The sequence below is a fragment of the Eleutherodactylus coqui genome, chromosome 2 (assembly GCF_035609145.1).
Source record: "Eleutherodactylus coqui strain aEleCoq1 chromosome 2, aEleCoq1.hap1, whole genome shotgun sequence".
NCBI classification, from domain to species: Eukaryota; Metazoa; Chordata; class Amphibia; order Anura; family Eleutherodactylidae; genus Eleutherodactylus; species Eleutherodactylus coqui.
This window is the reverse complement of record NC_089838.1, coordinates 5,114,122-5,130,388: the sequence shown is the minus strand read 5'-3', so window position 1 is coordinate 5,130,388 and position 16,267 is coordinate 5,114,122. Positions and strand designations below refer to the sequence as shown.

The following is a 16,267-nucleotide window of genomic DNA, read 5'->3' as shown; positions in this document are numbered from 1 at the left end:
GATCTCATTGTAGGACCCCGCAGCAGTGACTGTTACCCCAATATCTGGGCTCATCCTCCTGGACATCCCCCCACACTCCCTCATTGTAGGACCCCGCAGCAGTGACTGTTACCCCAATATCTGGGCTCATCCTCCTGGACATCCCCCCGCACTCCCTCATTGTAGGACCCCGCAGCAGTGACTGTTACCCCAATATCTGGGCTCATCCTCCTGGACATCCCCCCGCACTCCCTCATTGTAGGACCCCGCAGCAGTGACTGTTACCCCAATATCTGGGCTCATCCTCCTGGACATCCCCCCACACTCCCTCATTGTAGGACCCCGCAGCAGTGACTGTTACCCCAATATCTGGGCTCATCCTCCTGGACATCCCCCCACACTCCCTCAGTGTAGGACCCCGCAGCAGTGACTGTTACCCCAATATCTGGGCTCATCCTCCTGGACATCCCCCCACACTCCCTCAGTGTAGGACCCCGCAGCAGTGACTGTTACCCCAATATCTGGGCTCATCCTCCTGGACATCCCCCACACTCCCTCATTGTAGGACCCCGCAGCAGTGACTGTTACCCCAATATCTGGGCTCATCCTCCTGGACATCCCCCCACACTCCCTCAGTGTAGGACCCCGCAGCAGTGACTGTTACCCCAATATCTGGGCTCATCCTCCTGGACATCCCCCCACACTCCCTCAGTGTAGGACCCCGCAGCAGTGACTGTTACCCCAATATCTGGGCTCATCCTCCTGGACATCCCCCACACTCCCTCATTGTAGGACCCCGCAGCAGTGACTGTTACCCCAATATCTGGGCTCATCCTCCTGGACATCCCCCACACTCCCTCATTGTAGGACCCCGCAGCAGTGACTGTTACCCCAATATCTGGGCTCATCCTCCTGGACATCCCCCCACACTCCCTCAGTGTAGGACCCCGCAGCAGTGACTGTTACCCCAATATCTGGGCTCATCCTCCTGGACATCCCCCCACACTCCCTCAGTGTAGGACCCCGCAGCAGTGACTGTTACCCCAATATCTGGGCTCATCCTCCTGGACATCCCCCACACTCCCTCATTGTAGGACCCTGCAGCAGTGACTGTTACCCCAATATCTGGGCTCATCCTCCTGGACATCCCCCCGCACTTGGTCTGTTGGACAAATTTTGAGCGATCATCATTGCATTTAAAGACAGAATCTCCCGGCCAAACGGTTCCATCTTATGATGGAGCTGTATGGCGCTAAACAAACCCCGCTGACTATAACGGGTCACAAACCCCGCTGACTATAACGGGTCACAAACCCCGCTGACTATAACGGGTCACAAACCCCGCTGACTATAACGGGTCACAAACCCCGCTGACTATAACGGGTCACAAACCCCGCTGACTATAACGGGTCACAAACCCCGCTGACTATAACGGGTCACAAACCCCGCTGACTATAACGGGTCACAAACCCCGCTGACTATAACGGGTCACAAACCCCGCTGACTATAACGGGTCACAAACCCCGCTGACTATAACGGGTCACAAACCCCGCTGACTATAACGGGTCACAAACCCCGCTGACTATAACGGGTCACAAACCCCGCTGACTATAACGGGTCACAAACCCCGCTGACTATAACGGGTCACAAACCCCGCTGACTATAACGGGTCGGTTCGGCTCCTGTAATCCTGCCCAGCATGTTACCGGACATAAACGCTCTGCATGCAGGACTCTTTAGTCCAACATCTCACACATGATCTGTGCTGGGGGCTCCGGACAGAACCTCCGCCGCTGATATCAGCAAAGCCTTATTTCCTGCCCTCCAGTCATCTCTGTACAGATTAGAGGTAATGGTGATATAATGGTTACCAGTAGTGATGAGCGAACGTACTGGTTTAGGGCGATTTCGCAATCGAGCATCGATTTTTTTTTTTTTTCCGAGTAACTGCCTACTCGGGCGAAAAGATTTGGGGGGCGCAGGGGGTAAGCGGGAGGTTGCAGAGGGGAGTAGGGGGGAGAGCTCCCCCCTGTTCCTCACTGCTACCCCCCACCGCACCACGCCGCCCCCCGCATCTTTTCACCCGACTAGGCAGTTCCTCGGAAAAAAAGCGATGCTCGATTGCGAAATAGCCCATAACGAGTCCGTTCGCTCATCACTAGTTACCGGCCATTCAGCACTGTTACTGTCATCTGTACAGAGAACAATGCCCAGAACACAACTCGCCCCCCGAACACACAGCGCCCCCCCACACACTTCTCTCCTATCCATCGGATACAGGAAGCCCCTTACTGCCATCAGCAGCCCCATTCTCTCCCTTTAGTCTGTAGAGCAGAACTGGAACAAGAAGGAAGCAATAGAATATGCTGTGAAATTGCGTATATGGAGGTGCGAGACACACAAGTGGGCGTGGCCTGCAGCATTCGCCGTTGGAGCCCATTCTATAGCGAAATGGTCCAATGTGAATGATCAGTAGATGTTCTGCTCCTCGGATTCCTTCATTCACATGCTGTTCGCTGCCCATAGAGTCACTGCTGTACAAAAGAGCAACGAGAAATTATGTTAATTAGTTCAATGTGTTATTTTCACGTGTAAATACATCATACGGCTTATTTTTTTGCGCAAAATATACTTATGTGAAAAAAACCACTGAAATCAATGGGTTCTATTCACTGCGTGTACAAATCATTTCCATGTGCGAGACGCACATGAAAGTGGCAGCGCAGGTGGCAGCGTGGAGGGCAGCGCGGATGGGCCCTGAGCTTCAGTCACATGTCCATGGAGTTGTGCCATCAGCACATACGCCCATGTGCCAGGCCTTAGGCAGGATTCACACAAACGCATTTGCGCAGCGTATTACACGAAAGATTTGTGCTCGCAGCGCGCAGTGAATAGAGCCCAGTGATGGCAAGGGGTTTGTTCATATAATCGTATGCCGTTTGCGCAAAACCATGCGCAGCAGGTCCTATTTTCCTGCGTATTTGCCATTTACACTAATTGCCCATTTCATTGAATGAGAGCGAGGTTGTGTCTTTTTTTGCGCAAGCAGTAAGTACAGTAAAACATAAATGCGTGCACAAATACGACACCCCTTGCACAAATGCACACGTAAATACGATTACGCCTATGTGACACCAGCTCTGGGGCTCCTTCACATGAGCATATGCACAATTGCGCATGCTTCAGCACAATGTATTTGCACTATGAATGCGGTTGATTTGCACATATCTGCGCATCTTACTGTCCGCTTCCCAATCACTGTTTGTTTTTTTTCATAAAAATTCGGAAATAGATTGTAAGAATGTTGCCCATCCAATAGGTGGCGCTGCAGAGGTAAGGTCTCCATCTTTTATGTGCAGTAAAGAAAACAGACATCATAAAACATTCCTCAGCTCAGTGGACTGATTAAGTATTTATGTCTTTGCTCAGATTGTCTGCTGTTATTTTAAGTCCCAAATCTCTGTGTGTGAACATCTATTTAGATCAAGAGGGGTGCCCCCCCCTGTCCCCCCCCCCCCCCCCCCCCGCTGCATCTGTATGTTATATTTGTGCCGCATGCAAACTAGTTTCATAGCCTGACGAAGGGTCAATAAGAACCCAAAAGCTCGCTCAGCACCATGTATTTTTGTTGGTCATTAAAAGGTATCATATCCACAAGTATACTTGGTGTCCCGTCCGTGCAGAGCCCGAGCACCACGCTCAGCACGGACGTGGGGCGATGATAACCACAATAGTTAGGGCCGTGCGACGCCAGAGTACACCGCTCCGCACGGTGACGGAACGTAAATACAGTAGCGAAAAACTATAAACACCGCTAAGCGTGACAGTAACACCAACTCCAGGGGAGGAAGGAGCCTGGCCCTAATCTAGCTGGAAGGGTGACGGGTCCCTACCTAAAGCGGGGACATCGCCTCGATAAAGGCGGCCCAGCGGTCTTCCTTCTGGGCCCTGATTGTCCCTATAGGAACCCCAGGAGAGATGCACTGACACGCAAAGCCAACTGAAAAGGAACCAGCAGCTACTAATCTGCGCTTGCAGAACACCCGGCACCCAACACTCCACGGACTCCACTGTGTACGAGAATAAGCAGCACTGATCACCGGGGGGGCAGAGACTATATAGCCCCTCTGCACCTGAAACCATGGCAGAGCGAATAGACAACCACACCGCCACCCTACCCTCAGGCATGGCTAATCCAACATGCAGTCCTGCACCAAGGCAGACAGCAATAGCCGATCTGCACATGATGCATTAACCCTTTCCAATCCAATTTGTATCCTGGTTTTCCTAGGGGGCTTACTCTTTGTCTGCCGTTATACAATGGCGCTATCTGCTGGCTAAAGCCAGTACTGCATGAGGTGACACGTTGGATAGTCTCCGGCAGCAGAGAGGCTGGCAATATACAGTAAGAGAACCCCAACGGACGTCTTCCAACATCGGAGCTGTACAGCCTTAAATCATTATGTTTTCAGGAGGTCAGACAGTGGATTGGAAAGGGTTAACCCTTGACCTGCGTAACCAGGCAACCGGTCATAGCCTGTGTAAACGCCACCACGTTGTCGTGACCGACATGCTGCCACACCTGGTTTCTCTTACTGAGAACAGTCACACTTTACTGTCATCTTTTGCGCACGCAGGGCGTGTTCACACGGACGCGAGGATCCCCTCCCCCTCCCTGATTTAAAGGGCTAATGAGCCTAATGAGCAGGAGGTCCGGATGGGTTTTTCCCCTGCGGTTCGCACAGTATTTTGCGCATCACCAGTGACGAGGCGTCCGCTGTTTGGCAGGAAGCAGAATGCGAGGCGCAGATGCATCACGAGAGGACGATCCGGCCGGCCGCGGTGACTCGGGGGACTGGAGAACAAGATGGCTGCCTGGCGAGGAACAGGTAAGTAGGGATTCTTTTTTTTTTTGCCAAACCCCCTTACGTTATCCTCTATACCCCCAGGATAAGGGGTCACTTCGCTTTGTTGGACCCCTAGACCCGCGGCTTGTTAGCGCTCCCAAAGGGACGGGGACCACATGTGCGACAGCCTATACCCCGCCACACCTGAGTCGCTGGCCGCCACACTTAAATGAAATGTAAAAATCCAAATTTTCTTATTAATTGAAAAACTGCAGCAGAGAATTTTGAGGTTAAAAACCAAAGTTGTTGGAATCAAAGAAAAATACAAATGTGGCCCATTTTAGTGGTAGATACAGTGAAGGCACATCCTGTGACCGGTGCATCAGACATCGCTCGGCATTAAATAATCGTTACGTCCAACTGCTGCTTTTCTCTTTGCCCGTGTGTTGGATGTAAACAAACCCGCCCGACCACACCGACCGTTATAATACGCGCGCCCCGTCGCCATGGTAACCACCAGACCGGTCTACGGCGAGCGACGCGGCTCTAATCTTCCCACTGACGCGTCACATGTCGCTTGCTCTCGCGTCAGCCAATCACGGGCCGAGGAGGGCGGTGCTTCTCAGAAGTGTCATGGCGGCGCCCAGGATCGGTTGACAACTGTTGTCCGGGGTCATCGCGGCGGCTTCAACCGGAGGGACGACACAGACGGGAGAGATGAGGACGGTGCACGCCCGGGTGAGGCCTGACGGGGAGGGCGGCGGGGTGTGTGAGGGGGCTGGCCGCCATACATTCTATACATACAGGGTTATTATAGATGGTCTCCCCCACGTGACCCCAGAACTGACAGCCAGATACAGAAATGGCATCAATGGCAACTGGAACTCAACAGATGAATCCCGGGATCTCCTGTCCGGCTGCGGCAGAAGCCATATGTGTACATCTGGGCATGAGACCCCCGGGGTGAAGAAGGGGTCGCACACCGCCTGCAGGTCACAGCGCAGACCACCCTCACCGCGGGGGAGTCCGCAGACGCTGCACATAGACCCCCGGGATGAAGAAGGGGCCGCACACCTTCCTGCAGGTTACAGCGCAGACCACCCTCACCGTGGGGGAGTCCCGCAGACGCTGCACGTAGACCGGTGGGATCCCCTCCCAGATTCTGACATTACGTTTGTTGCCCGGAAGGTGGAAGGCGGCTTCATCACTGATCACTGAAGCCTCCATCGCTTCCCATCAGTCTGCAGACCATCGCAGAAGGATCGTCGCCGCGCTTTGTCCTCCGGTCTCAGCGCCGGTAACGATTACAGTCAGTAGGGATGACATCACAAACGTCTGCGCAGAATCTCCCCCACGGTCGGCGGCCGGACGTCCAATTCTCCGCTCGCTGTGGATTTCTGAGGGGTTCCTGTTTCCACGGACGCTCCGCTGTTTCCACGCTTACTGCTGGACGGACGGATGATTTTCGCCTACGGATGCAGCCGTATTCCCTAAACTCGGAGGACCGCTTACGCATTGTGCGCCGCTGGGGGATCGTCACCAAACTGTCAGAAAGTGACTTTGTACACCGATAACAGACCGGGAGACGCGAAAATCAGGGACACAAAACGCTCCCCTGTCCTCGTTGGCGGCCATCTTGTCTCCTATCCCCCTAGCGACGACTACGGCGGAATAAAACTATTTGGGCCTCATTTCGCAAAACTGTCTACCAGGTGTCCTTGTTGCCCGGAGCAACCAATCACAGTGCAGCTTTCATCTTACCTTGGATGGGAGATGCTTCACCCCTCCCCCTCCCCTTGTTGATTCAGAAGAAGGCAAATAAAAAAAAAAAGCGAGCCAATTTAGCTCATTTGGAGGGGAAAAAAATTCTTCCTGACTTCATAATGGCAGCCGGAGTAATCCCTGCACCAATGTTTGAGATCAACACCCGCTGGTCACCTGACGTCTGTCCTGTAATATCGGCTAGTTTAATTTTATTCTGTAATTGTGTTTTACTTTTTGCTAGGTCCCCGTGACGTCATATAAGACCTCCGGGGGTCATTCTCATGGCCCCTTTTTTTTTTTCCTTTTACATTTTCCCCCTGTAGCTGGGGCTTCCATATGAGCCCCTTAGTCGCTGATCTAGGTCTGCTGGGACCCTGTAGCTCTGCTGTGACAGGGGATCCCGGCCGTCACGTGATCACCGGCTCGCATAGTGGAAGACATACTTGCACTTTCACTCTTTAGTACGTAGGGCTCATTGAGTGCTGTGTAGTAAAGACAGGAGGGGTAAAAAAACAGTTCTCCCTCCTCCTCTGGGTTATCAGCTGTGACTAACAGCTGACAACCCATCCTGCTTCTGATTGATTGCAGAAGCAGGAGGCTTTAATCCCCCTGACCGTATTTTGACTATCGGCTGGTATTAAAGCCCAGGACCAAGTGCCATAAATTTACTGTGCTTGGTCCTTAATGGGTTAAATGTTGCTGACAACAGCATTTTAAACACCCTGATCAGCGATTGGAGGGTGGAGTTGTTTGAGTATCATAGCAGCCCGGGCTTGATAGACTGCCTCTGAGTGTGATGTAATGCAGTACTGGAGTATTGCATTATACTATATGAGCGATCAACCAATCACCAATTCAAAACCTTTTTGAGTACATTATTTGGTACCACTGAAAGATACAACCCATCCCCCAAAACCAACCCTCAGGTGGCTACATCAAGGGAAAGGAGAAACTCAAAGTGCGATTAAAAGGGCCCTGTCACTAAGGGGTTAAAGGGGTATTCCCATTTCCAATATGCCATAAAGCTCTGATAGGTACGGGTGCCCACCTCTAAGTCTCATACCCACCCTGAGTTACCCTGGTCGCCCTCCATGTGGTGTTAGCAGGATGGAAATAGCTGCTCCCCCCCGCACTACACTATTCCCATAGAAGTCAGTGGGAGGTCCACGAACGGCGTAGCGCAGCGATCTCTGCTATTTCCATAACTCGGGCGCTGTGGAAACAACGCAGCTCGCTGTGCGACACGGTTTGCATAACTCTCATTGACTTCTGTGGGAATTACGGAAACGCGTCGCCTAGTTGAACTGTTTCAGTGATCCCAGCCACCTGGTGACTTCATAATCACCGTTCTTCATGGAAATGTCCCTTTAAATCTAAAAACTAGAGATTTCCTGCGGGCATCGGCTCAGTAACCCCTTTTGTTTCTCCGCAGAGTCTGGACCCCCTGCCCATGGACGGTCCGGATTTCGGATCTGTCACTGATGACGGCGATTTGGTGGAGGTGGAACCGCAGAGGAAGCAGGAAATCTTAGAGAATAAAGATGTAAGAACCTTTATTCTGAGCGGGTCTGTGCCGGATTATCAGACGTTCTGGATGACTGGACGTCAGATGAGAGGAATTCCATGCCTGTTTTTCCGTACTCGTATAGTCTAGTGATTTTCGCTTTTTCAGGTCGTGGTTCAGCGCGTTCACTTTGAAGGTCTGGCGAGGACAAAAGACGATCTTCTCATGTATGAAATTGCTGACGTCTTCAAGGCGAAGAGTCTTATTGATGTGAGGATAAGCGGCGCCGTCGTAATGGTGGGGGAGGGGAAGTGTCCCCCATATGTCGCTTCATCATATTCGCTCTTTGCAGGTGATGAGGAAATCCCACGAGGCCAGAGAGAAGCTTCTCCGTCTGGGGGTCTTCAGACAAGTGGAAGTTCTAGTTGATACCTGTCAAGGTGAGAACATGGGAGTCTGAATAGGAAATGGCGCCCTCTACTGGTGTATACACACCTACCAGCAGGGGGAGCTATTTCCTGTAGGAATTGTCTATAAGTCAGCCCTGGGGAAGATCTTCTGAAATTCCGCATGCAGATTTGTCTATTGAAAAGGGCTAAATCAGCGTGCGGATCCCGAGCCCTACATCTGCACGGCCGCGGCAGAAAGCCCCAACTCTGCCGTGGTACTTGGAGGCAGAATCCACGGGGAGAAACTCCCATCAGATTCCACCACCTCAACGTACTTTAACCCCTTAACGCTACAGGACGGACGGTCGCGCCATACAATGTGGGCGCTGGCTGTTGGCTGCTGTGGATAGAGGTTACCTTACCAAGATGGGAATGCCCATTTTAGTCCCGCACAGATCTGGTCATGAAGGGGTTACTGCGGTTGATAATTTATCGGGTTTTCTCGCCTTCAGATGACGACGCTCTTCCCAACGGCCTGGATGTCACCTTTGAAGTCACCGAGTTAAGAAGGTTAACTGGAAGTTATAACACGATGGTCGGCAACAATGAAGGCAGCATGGTATGTATGGCTTTAGTAAGTAAATGCCCCCCACACTATAGAGATGCTGTAGGACGGCTGGTTAGTATTGCATCCCTTATCAGCTCTGCATTAAAGGGATGGCATTCATACATAATCATCCCAGCATGCACCATGCTGCCCATTATATGGCCATGACCATAGCTGATGGTGGCTGGTGTGCGCAGGGCCTCGGTGTAGGCCTCAGCTACTGTCCGGTGGGGTGGGTGCAGAAACTGAACAGTTTCACTTGAACCCCTCAGTCCCTCAGGACATGTATGTACATCCTAGGTGCGTGGGGTTTGTATGGAGCGGAGGCTGGCCAGTGACTGTTGTCTGCTGACAGCTAACACCAGGCTGCAGTCAACGTTCACACTGATTGTTAAAGCTTTAAATGCCTCTGTCAGTTCTGTAAATTACCCGATCAAAGATCCCAACGACTTCCGCAGGATGATATCGCAAGGTGCCATCAGGGTGTCATGGCCCCCAGGGCTGCCGTTTAATTCTGCCTATTAGGACCTGCGGCATGTCTTAATGCAATGCTGATAAAAATACCATATTCTACAATACTGAAGTACTGCGGTGTAGAGCGTTCAAGCGATCACAAGTTCAAGTCCCCTTTGAGGACTAAAAAAAAAAATGAAAATGCATGTTTTTTTTTATTGTTGTAAAAATAAAGTATTAAAAGTCCCCCCCCCCCCTTTTCTGTATGTAATAAGTATCAAAACAAAAAAAAACGGAAAGCCTATTTAGTATCGCCGTAAAAGTCCAATATATCAAATAGAGCGTTATTTATTCTGCACCGTGAGAAAAGAAACATACCGCCAGATTATTATTTTTTTTAAACCCTGTTTTCCAGAGCAAGTTTAATAAAAAAAAAAGTCAAAAAGTCTTATGTACTGCAAAATAGTAGCAGTAGAATAGGTCATCTTGCAAAAAAAGAGCCCTCACACAACACCATCAATGGGGTTCAAAGGTGGCTGATGAGGGGAGTCTGCAGCTGAATCCTATAATCACCGGGTTCCAAGTTCCAGCGCTCTGTCCCTGTGAAGTTGGTGCGTGACTCTTTTAAAAGACTGATCTGTGTGCGCTCTCTCCCATTCATCTCTGGGAAAGCCAGCTGAAGAGGGTCATGCTGTGTGTGCGCCAACCTCAGGGGGGCACGGATAGTGGAACTGAGAATCCCGTTAGTATTAAACACAGCTCACCAGACCCCACAACCTTCACTTTTGAACTCGCAGGTAATGACAGATGCCCTTTAATTTTCCTTCTACTAGTCGGCCTCTAGAGGGAGCTCTGTGGGAGGGGAGAAACACTATCCGCATTGGGGATATGATGCGTCACTAACACTTTGCGAATTGATTTCCTTTTAAGGTCCTTGGACTGAAATTGCCCAACCTCTTTGGTCGCGCTGAAAAAGTGACCTTCCAATTCTCATACGGCACCAAGGAGACGTCTTATGGCTTATCCTTCTTTAAACCTCAAGTTGGGAACTTTGAAAGGAAGTAAGAGCCTGCCTCGTCCGCTGAAGACCTCAGGCCTTTGTTCTCCTCTTTAGACTCTCACGATTATTTCTCTTTGTGCAGCTTCTGCTTCAACCTGTATAAAGTTACTGGGCAGTTCCCCTGGAGCTCGCTGCGAGAGACCGACCGAGGGGTATCTGCTGAAGTCAATGTAAGAGGGGTGGGCATGTGTGGGCGCTCCTGTGTGTGTGGGCGCTCCTGTGTGTGTGGGCATGTGTGGGCGCTCCTGTGTGTGTGGGCACGTGTGGGCGCTCCTGTGTGTGTGGGCATGTGTGGGTGCTCGTGTGGGCGCTCCTGTAGGCGTGGGCACGTGTGGGCGCTCCTGTAAGGCGTGGGAACGTGTGGGCGCTCCTGTAAGGCGTGGGCACGTGTGGGCGCTCCTGTAAGGCGTGGGCACGTGTGGGCGCTCCTGTAAGGCGTGGGTGTTCGTGTGGGCGCTCCTGTAAGGCGTGGGTGTTCGTGTGGGCGCTCCTGTAAGGCGTGGGTGTTCGTGTGGGCGCTCCTGTAAGGCGTGGGCATGTGTGGGCGCTGGTTTTCTCTGTAGCCTTATAAACCAACTGTTTAGGATAATTAACATGACTGTTTGCATTGTGGTTGTATTCATGACAGTTTCCAATATGGAAGACCAACCACACCTTGAAGTGGGAGGGAGTCTGGAGAGAACTTGGTTGTTTAGCAAGAACGGCATCATTCGCCATTCGGGAGGAAAGTGGACACTCGCTCAAGTCTTCACTCTCAGTAAGTCAGATTGTCCTAAAGCGTTGCAGTTTCCCCATAGGACAGGTAATAAATGTACGGTCCCTGGGGTTTGACCATGAATGGAGCGGTCGTGCACATACATGACCATCACAGCTTTTCTTGTGGTCAGTGGGAGGTCCATTAGTAGAAACCCAGGGGTCCTACATTTATAAACCATCCTGCGGATGGGTAACAAGTTATGTTTATTGGCCAAACCCCTTAAAGGGGTTGTCCACGAAGGCAGACATTTTTATTCAATTTCTGGTCAGGTCATCAGTAAAAAAAAAATGGCTGACTTCCTGGACAACTCCTTTACAGGATAGGTCAGCACTAGATGATCGGCAGGGCACCACTGCTCAGTACTGCCACCAATCCGCTGACTACTGGGCTGCTGTCAGTATGGACAGTGCAGGAAGCGCGTCGCGCCGGCCATACTGCAGCGGCCGGGTTTGTTAATGCAGGCGCTGCGGTTATTGAATTGGATGGGAGCCGTGCCACTAATACCAGTTTGGACCAGTATGGACTGTTGGATCTGCTTCCAATGTGCCAGTACTAAGACACACACACCCTTATAAGAGCTTCCCTCACCGTGTTGGCAGTGCCCGCAGAGGTATACATCTGCAGGACTTGCACAGTTATGTCGCGGTACAGGCAGACGGCCCCGTACATCACACATGGGTATCATCCGTGAAATTCTTCTACTGATCATCTTTATGTTTTCACTGATAGCATTCGATGATGATCGATTCCCGCAACTCCACAATCCTGCCAAAGAGAGGTGCCTTACTGAAGATCAACCAGGTAACTACTACTGGGAACACGTGGGAGATGCAAGTCCACCAAGCGTCGCCCCTCACTGAAGCCATCGTGTCACTGAAAGGATTGCCTCCTCCCAACATCCTGTTTCCATGGGAAATCGTCGTTTCCCCCCCCCCCCCCCCCTTCTTTTTTTTTTTTTTTTTTTTTTTAAATCATAATTATTTCTTGCATCGCTGCATTCAAAGTCCCAGAACCTTCTTATTTTTACATAGGGGGAGCTGCAGGAGCGCTTGTTTTTGCATCATGAGCTGTAGTTTCTATTGCACCATTTTGGGGTACATATGACTTCTTTGATGACTTTTGTGTTTCTGGGAGACAATATGAACAAGGAAAAACATTTTGGCCCCTTTTTTGTACTTTTTTTTTTTTTTATCTTCCTATAGTCTTTGCCATGCTGAATAAAAGGTGTATTCAGTTTATTATAGGGGTTATGCATTCGGTGATACCAAACTGATGTTTTATTAATTCATTTTTTAAACAAAAGTCCACTTTTTTTTTTTCTTCCTGTTCCTGTAGAGGACCTCAACCTGCAATCTTTTGATCACTCCGATAATACACTGCAGTACTTAAGTACTGCAGTGTATTATCTGTATTCATTTACATTGAAAGCCATGACAACCAATTGGCCTTCTACAATTTCATGGTGGATGGCTGATGACATCACAGAGGAACCTCACCTCTGTTAATGCCTATATTCCCCAATCAACATTGATCACGGCATGTAAGGGGTTAACAGCATGGTTCAGTTTTGTCTCAGATCACCGAAACCCCACTGTGTGTACTCCTCACCCCATAGCGTACATGTATGTCATGGGAGCGAAGGGCTTCCAGTGAAATGCCATTCATGTACATTATATGGGGTGGGCTCAGAAGTTGGCGCTGCAGCGATCTGTACATGATGTTCTTAGTCCCAAAAAATCAGTTGGTAGCAATAAAAAGAAAATGGGAGAAGGGGGCTGCAGCTTCTGTGATACTTTGCTGTGAGAGGGGAGGAGGAGCAGCCAAGTGAATAACCCTGAAGGCTCATTTGTGCAATGACTTTAGGACTATATAGGCAGATATGTAATAATAGCCCTAATGCTATTTTCTCTGTATAGTTTCCATAGAATCATTGGCTGGTATGGTGTCATGTGACCTTTGTCTGGTGATGTTTGTGCTTCGCAGGAGCTGGCTGGATACACCGGAGGAGACGTCAGCTTCTTAAAGGAAGATTTTGAATTGCAAGTAAACAAACGGCTCGCTTGGGACTCGGTGAGACATTACAGATCAATGAGGGTCTTTTATAAGGGTCTTTTATATCGGATTTCCGGTCTGACACTGCAATAATCTTCATTATGTATGAATCTGGACAGAAGTGTTTCTCCTCTCATGAGGCGTCTCTTGTTGCTCTGCTTGTACTGTTATGATGAATGGTCCGTGGCTCTCCGCAGGTGCTGTCCACTTCTCTCTGGGGAGGAATGCTGGTCCCTTTAGGAGATAAGCCATCCAGCATTGCAGATCGGTGAGTGGAACAGGATGCCACTGGATTGATGCACGTTCTGATGGTTGTAGTATTAGGATTATGCATTTTAATCATAATTTCGTATTTGCCGTAAAGGTTTTATTTGGGAGGACCGACAAGTGTGCGTGGATTCAGCATGTACAGCATCGGACCCCAGAGCGAAGGTCAGTACTTTAAATGGGGGTTTCAGGACTAAAGTATTGATGACCCATCCTCAGGTAGGTCATCAGTAGTTGATCGGAGGGGTCCATCCTGCCACTCGAGATACCCACTAATCAGCTGTTGGAAGAGGCCTCATCCCGGGCCTCTGATGTCACTTTTATTAGTCACATGGCCTGTTAGCAACTTGGTCCTATTCAAGTGAATAGGAATGAGCTGCAATACCAGGCACAGCTGCACTCTACCAGCCAGTCGCCGGGGGTCCTGAGTGGTGGACCCCTGTCGATCAACTCTTGATGACCTTTCCTCAAGACAGGCTATCAGTAGTTAAGTCTTGGAGGAGTCTTCTTTACCCCATCTCCATTGCACCCTGCAGTGATGTTCAACCATTATATTACACGTTTTGTTAATTGGTTTCTATGTTGTTCTTGCAGGTGATTATCTCGGTGGTGAGACCTACTGGGCCGGGGGCATACATCTCTACACTCCACTACCCTTCCGCCCTGGTCGTGGCGGTTTTGGGGACCTCTTCAGGACACATTTCTTCCTTAATGCTGGAAACCTCTGCAACCTGAACTATGGTACTTCCTATGTGCATTAATGAACTAATCAGATCTTTCCCTACACCTGGATGACCAATGAGACTGTATAAAGGGAACCTGCCCCTAGGGTCCTGCCGCCCCAACTGTCCCAGCCCATGTAGGTTTTATTCTGCAGCATTTCGGAATTAAACCTGCATGGTCTGGATGGGCATCTCTGTTCGCTCTGGCTGTGGCTTGGGCAGCATGAACCTGGTGACAGGTTCCCTTTAAATGGCTCTTACAGTGTGTTTCTCCTCTTTCGTGTCCAGGTGAAGGCCCGAGAGCTCACATTCGCAGGTTGGCAGAGTGTATCCGCTGGTCTTATGGTGCGGGCATTGTCCTTCGCCTAGGAAATATTGCCAGACTGGAATTAAATTACTGCATCCCCATGGGCGTCCAGAGCGGAGATCGGTATGTATGATGCAGATATTCATTTCCACTCCCCATTTCAGACTGTAGAAAATAACACTAAAGAACCTGAGAAATCCTTGCATCCTTTGCGCTGATGAATACAATCTGTTGTTCTCTGTTATCAGACGTTTCTGTCTGAAGAGAAGCTAGCTAATGTTTTTCAATGGGACGACTATCAGGAAGACCAGACAATTCCTTGCCCCCATTATCGTTACTTTATAGGGGTTGTGCCACAATAGAAAGTTACCTCTTATCCTCTGGATGGGGAATAACCTTCTACTGCACTGGGATCAGTGGGGGTCCCAGTGACCTCAGCCCCCAAAACCGGGTGTACCTAAGGTCATGCATGTTGCTGTTCGATTAAGTTCAAGTGGGAGCAGCAGAGTTTGCCAATTGCTTGAATTTGGTTATCGCTACGCTCCCTTTGAAATCAATGGAGCAGCAGTGGGAATGCATCACCGCTGCTCCATTCATGCAGGCAACTTCAGGACCCCCATTTTTAGGGTTGGTGACGTTCCCAGCAGTCAGTCCCCCACCGATCGGTAAGTTATCCCCTGTTCGCTGGCTAGGAGGTAACTCTCTTCTGGACACAACCCATTTAACTCACATATTTCTGTTGCTGTTCATATACATACCTGGGTGCAGCTGATATAATCCGCTCCTCTTATAATGGCGCGATACGATTATAGGATGTGGCGTCTGTATATGTAACTCATCTGTGCTTGCTGTTCCAGGATATGCGACGGTGTGCAGTTCGGGGCTGGAATACGGTTCCTATAACTCTCCATCCTCAACCTGAGACGATCGCAGCACAAAGCAATCTCCACTATTTAAACCCAATATTTGGCTTTCTTCACCCTCCGGAATATTCTACAGGTTCCTGTATGTACGATATTTTATGCCAAGAGCCGTACTATTAAAAAAATCAAAATCTAACCATTGTCTGCATTTAATAGGGTCGTTCAGGCTCTCTTACCTCCTATATAGGCAAATACAGAGAGCAGGGAGCAGATATAGTTTTTCTCATAATGCGCCATAAAAAACACATGTGACTCCTTTTTTGTAATTTACTCTATTTTTGATAAGTTTTGTACTTCCTGCAAAGTGCAACAAATACAACTAGTTCACTCGTGACGAAAAAGTTTCCTCACCAAAAGTCCTACTTGGCTCCTCCATCAGCAGTGAGTGCAACGCTTCTGATGGCCGGAGATCAGGCTTGGGCCTCGTTCACAGCAGCGCTGTTTTTGCGCATTAGATGGGCATGAAAGGACCGCTTGTATAAGAACCAATGGTTTCCTATAGAAGCGTTCACATGAAGGAATTGTAGACACGCTAAATCCTCGCACCCAACAAAGATCGGACATACGACTGCAACGCACACATCTAAGGTCCGTCGTAAGAGAAAAGATGGGACCTGACCCATCCTTGGTGCGTGC

The 16,267-nt window shown here is 49.9% G+C and overlaps 1 protein-coding gene across 1 annotated transcript; it reads left to right on the top strand.

Annotated features, from left to right (window-relative positions):
- Nucleotides 1–5,431: 5,431 nt before the first annotated feature.
- SAMM50 (SAMM50 sorting and assembly machinery component) lies at nucleotides 5,432–15,767 on the top strand. The gene is made up of 15 exons (XM_066590203.1): nucleotides 5,432–5,564; nucleotides 8,023–8,133; nucleotides 8,263–8,364; nucleotides 8,447–8,534; nucleotides 8,996–9,102; nucleotides 10,474–10,604; nucleotides 10,686–10,773; nucleotides 11,232–11,360; nucleotides 12,090–12,161; nucleotides 13,344–13,430; nucleotides 13,610–13,680; nucleotides 13,777–13,844; nucleotides 14,274–14,420; nucleotides 14,690–14,831; nucleotides 15,566–15,767. Exons 1-15 carry the CDS (start codon nucleotides 5,544–5,546, stop codon nucleotides 15,609–15,611), a joined length of 1,410 nt encoding a protein of 469 aa, XP_066446300.1. The 5' UTR covers nucleotides 5,432–5,543; the 3' UTR covers nucleotides 15,612–15,767.
- Nucleotides 15,768–16,267: the final 500 nt, after the last annotated feature.

Coding starts and splice junctions, on each gene's coding strand:
- SAMM50 (XM_066590203.1), top strand. CDS start 5,544: ATGAGGACGGTGCACGCCCGG. Junction 10,605..10,685: donor GTTGGGAACTTTGAAAGGAA/GTAAGAGCCTGC, acceptor CTCTTTGTGCAG/CTTCTGCTTCAACCTGTATA. Junction 12,162..13,343: donor CCTTACTGAAGATCAACCAG/GTAACTACTACT, acceptor TGTGCTTCGCAG/GAGCTGGCTGGATACACCGG.